This window comes from Pyrgilauda ruficollis, unplaced genomic scaffold (genome assembly GCF_017590135.1).
Source record: "Pyrgilauda ruficollis isolate IOZ18807 unplaced genomic scaffold, ASM1759013v1 scaffold1927, whole genome shotgun sequence".
NCBI classification, from domain to species: domain Eukaryota; kingdom Metazoa; phylum Chordata; class Aves; order Passeriformes; family Passeridae; genus Pyrgilauda; species Pyrgilauda ruficollis.
Window position 1 is genome coordinate 1 of NW_024518396.1, and position 3,950 is coordinate 3,950.

The following is a 3,950-nucleotide window of genomic DNA, read 5'->3' on the forward strand; positions in this document are numbered from 1 at the left end:
CTGGGGCAGGGCTGCTCCCAGCTCCAGGCCAACCTGGGCACAGCTCCCCAGGACACTTCCCAAAGAAGGTAAGCCTGGCATGGCTGTAAAGATCAGGAGCTTTCCTGAGAGCTTTTCCAATTTCCTCCTTGGAGAAGGATGGGACAGTTGGGGTGATAACAAAAATATTTTTGCTTTTTATACATTTTTATATGTAAATTTCTAGCTCGGTAGCTCTGTACATTACTATTACATAGTTATAAAACTATAATCCGTACTTAACTCTATTAAAATTTTAGTTAACTCTATTGAACCACTATTATATACTTATATAATTATAATCCTTAAATAACTCTAGTACGTTTCCTAACTTTTTCCTAGATTTTAGAATAATAAGCTAACCATCTAAATACATTCCTGAAATACTGTATGGCGTTATTATCTGGAAGCAGGCCTTCAAGAAGAACATTTTGCTGTTTGACCAGAATGTGAGCAGTCACAACAAAAAGTAAGGCAAAGAAACCCTTGGACCTACTCCAATAGGTTGAGCCAGGGGTCTGCAACTGGGGCAACTCAATCTCCTATTGGATATTCCTGTTAAATATCCTGATTAATCAATCTTAATAAATTGTTGAAATCAGGGGTTGTGTGTGCTCCATCCCCACTGGGAGAACTGGGAGCTTCCACTAAATGTCCGTTTTTTACTTTACTCTTCTAACATTGTTGCAAGGGTTTTTTTCTCTTTTGATATAGACAATAGGGGGATGAGAGAAGCAGAACAGGAACTGTAATCCCAGAGTCACAGAACATTCTGAGTTGAAAGGGACACACAGGTTCATCAAAGTAATGTTGAAACATTTACAGAGAGTCCAGAACTGTGCCTTTGGGTGGTCAGTGTCTCTGCTGGGAGCCTCCCAAAGGGCCTTCAGCCACTCCTCAGCCCTGGAGAGCAGCAGCATCACCTCTGCAGGGCCCAGCAGGGCTCTCCTGAGCTGCCCTTGCCCACCTGCACACAGAGCCTGCCCCGCCAGGGCCCTGCACTCAGGCAGCTTTCTGTAGGGCCGGGGAGAGGGCACACAGGCTGGGATGGGCTCTGTGAGCGCTGGCAGGGACAAGGCTCCTCTCAGGAGGGAATGTCCAGGCACAGGGAGATGCTCAGGGAAGGAGAGGGGGCTGAACAGAGCAATGCTGGGGGAACAAGCCCATCCAGCCCCTCACCTTCCCTAAGCCACAGGGAATCCTTTGCCTCTCATCTCTCAGTGGTAAACTCTGAGTGCAGCAGAAATGCTGGGGATTTCTGATCTCAGAGAGCCAGGAAGGATGTGTGGGTAGGAAAACAATTCCTAAAACCAACTCTGGCCATCTATTTCCTTTACAAGCGTGAGTGCAAACGTTACCAAACTCTTCTGTATTAGGAGTGATCCCCCTGACCAATCCTGAATATCCAGCCTTGTCCCTCTGCCACAGGGCCACAAACCCAGGGCAGAGGGGCAGGGAGGCTCCTTGAGAGCCCCCACTCACAGGCCTGGCTCTTCCTGGCACACTCAGCCAGCACAGCTGGAGCTCAGGCAGGGACCTGGGTGAAGGTTTTCCCAGAGCAGGAAGAAGGGTGGGTGAGTCCCAGTGGGACAATCTACTGGGAATGGCCCAGCTTTGGCTCCAAGCAGCCTCTCCTGACTTCTCACTGTCCTTTTTCCATGAACAGGTCTCCATGCAAATGTCACAGCAAATGTCCAACAGCAGCTCCATCAGCCACTTCCTCCTGCTGGCACTGGCAGACACGCGGCAGCTGCAGCTCCTGCACTTCTGCCTCTTGCTGGGCATCTCCCTGGCTGCCCTCCTGGGCAACGGCCTCATCATCAGCGCCGTAGCCTGCGGCCAGCACCTGCACACGCCCATGTTCTTCTTCCTGCTCAACCTGGCCCTCAGCGACCTGGGCTCCATCTGCACCACTGTCCCCAAAGCCATGCACAATTCCCTCTGGGACACCAGACACATCTCCTACACAGGATGTGCTGCACAGCTCTATTTGACTGTAGTTTTCATCTCAGCAGAGTATTCCCTCCTGACCATCATGTGCTACGACCGCTACGTGTCCATCTGCAAAGCCCTGCACTACGGGACCCTCCTGGGCAGCAGAGCTTGTGCCCACATGGCAGCAGCTGCCTGGGCCAGTGCCTTTCTCTATTCACTGCTGCACACAGCCAATACATTTTCCCTGCCCCTGTGCCATGGCAATGCCCTGGGCCAGTTCTTCTGTGAAATCCCACAGATTCTCAAGCTCTCCTGCTCCAAATCCCACCTCAGAAAACTGGGGCCCCTTGCAGTTAGTTCCTGTTTAGGATTTGGCTGGTTTGTGTTCATTGTATTTACCTATGTGCAGATCTTCAGGGCCGTACTGAGGATCCCCTCTGAGCAGGGAAGGCACAAAGCCTTTTCCACCTGCCTCCCTCACCTGGCTGTGGTCTCTCTGTTTATCAGCACTGCAGTGTTTGCCTACCTGAAGCCCCCATCCATGTCCTCCCCATCCCTGGATCTGGCCCTGTCAGTTCTGTACTCGGTGGTGCCTCCAGCCCTGAACCCCCTCATCTACAGCCTGAGGAACCAGGAGCTCAAGGCTGCAGTGAGGAGACTGATGACTGGATGCTTTTAGGATCATTAAACTACTGGCCAATTTCTGCAAATCATTTGAAATAAAAATCACCTTTGTTAGTTCTTGTTGGTTTGGTTGTGGGGTTTTTTTCCATTTGCATTAGTGTTTTCATATTGTCCACAAAGAAATGTCATTGCTTGTGCAGTTTCTCATTTTGCTTCTCTCCACCTTCCCTGTGGCCACAAACTGTGTCAATAAGGGGCTGCGCTCTCAGTGCCTTTAAATGAGCTAAAGGATTTCCCAGCAAAGTTTTCTGCAGAGATGCCCTTTTGTTGCCTTCTCTGGAGCTGCAGCAGCAATGTCTGTGTGCAGAGCTGGGGCAGATCAGTGCTGGCCCAGCAGCTGTGCCCAGCAGCAGCAGCAGCACTTGGTGTTCCAGTGCTGCTGCCGTGGCCCTGCCCCGCTGCCCTGCTGGCCCTGGTGTTGCTGCAGGGCCTGAGTGCTCTCGGGGCCGGGCACAGTCCTGGGGGTGGCAGTGCCGGGGCTGCAGCAGGGACAGGCCATGGGCACTGCTGGGGCAGCGCTGACGCCTCAGGCCAGGCCTGGGGGCTCCAGGCTCCTTGCCCAGGCTCTCTCAAGAACACGGCCAGCCCAATGCTCAGCAGAGAAATCCCCAGTGAGCAGCCCCAGGCTGGCCGTGGACAGGCTGGGGGCAAACAGCATGGCTGGGGCTCTGCAAGGGCCCTGGGGCACACCAAAGCTGTCTATGAAAGAGGAGAGTTTTTCATATTAAAGTTGTTGTGGAAACCAGCCTTCTGGTGAGTCTGTGTCATTTCTTGCTCAACAGTGACACTCATGGACCTGCCAACAACTTCCCCCCTCTGCAGCCCTGGCCTCTCCCCCAGCTCACAGAGCTGCCTCAGCCTTGCAGGCACAGCCATGGCAGCACTGGCTCAGGAGCCCCTGTTTGCATTGCACAGAGCAGGGGGGAGCACCCCCATGCTGTTGCTGTGGGGACATGAACCTGAGGGAGCACAAATGCCATCAGCTTTGGGGCCAGGAAGGGCGGGGGGTCACCAGGGAAAACCTCTCGGGTTTGTCATGGCTTCTGCAGTCAGCCAAAATTTGTTCTCATGAGCTGGGAGTTTCCTGTCCCACTGCAGCTGCTGTTGCTCAGAGCCAGGGCTGCCTGGCAGCCACCCCCAAACCTCCCTGAGCATTTCCTTTGCTTACCCTTTGCTTTCTTTACTCTTCCCAGGTCCAGATTTCTTCCTATTACCCACCCCTGTTCCCTCCCCTGCAAACAGCCCATCCCTGTTTGCCCTTTCCTCTCTGGCCCCACTCCCCATTTCAGTTCCTGACTTGGCACCATGGGAAC

At 53.0% G+C, this 3,950-nt stretch overlaps 1 protein-coding gene across 1 annotated transcript; it reads left to right on the forward strand.

The window, feature by feature from the left end:
• Window positions 1-1,708: 1,708 nt before the first annotated feature.
• Window positions 1,709-2,632, forward strand: LOC121352709 (olfactory receptor 14J1-like). The gene has a single exon (XM_041465887.1). It carries the CDS (start codon window positions 1,709-1,711, stop codon window positions 2,630-2,632), a length of 924 nt encoding a protein of 307 aa, XP_041321821.1.
• Window positions 2,633-3,950: the final 1,318 nt, after the last annotated feature.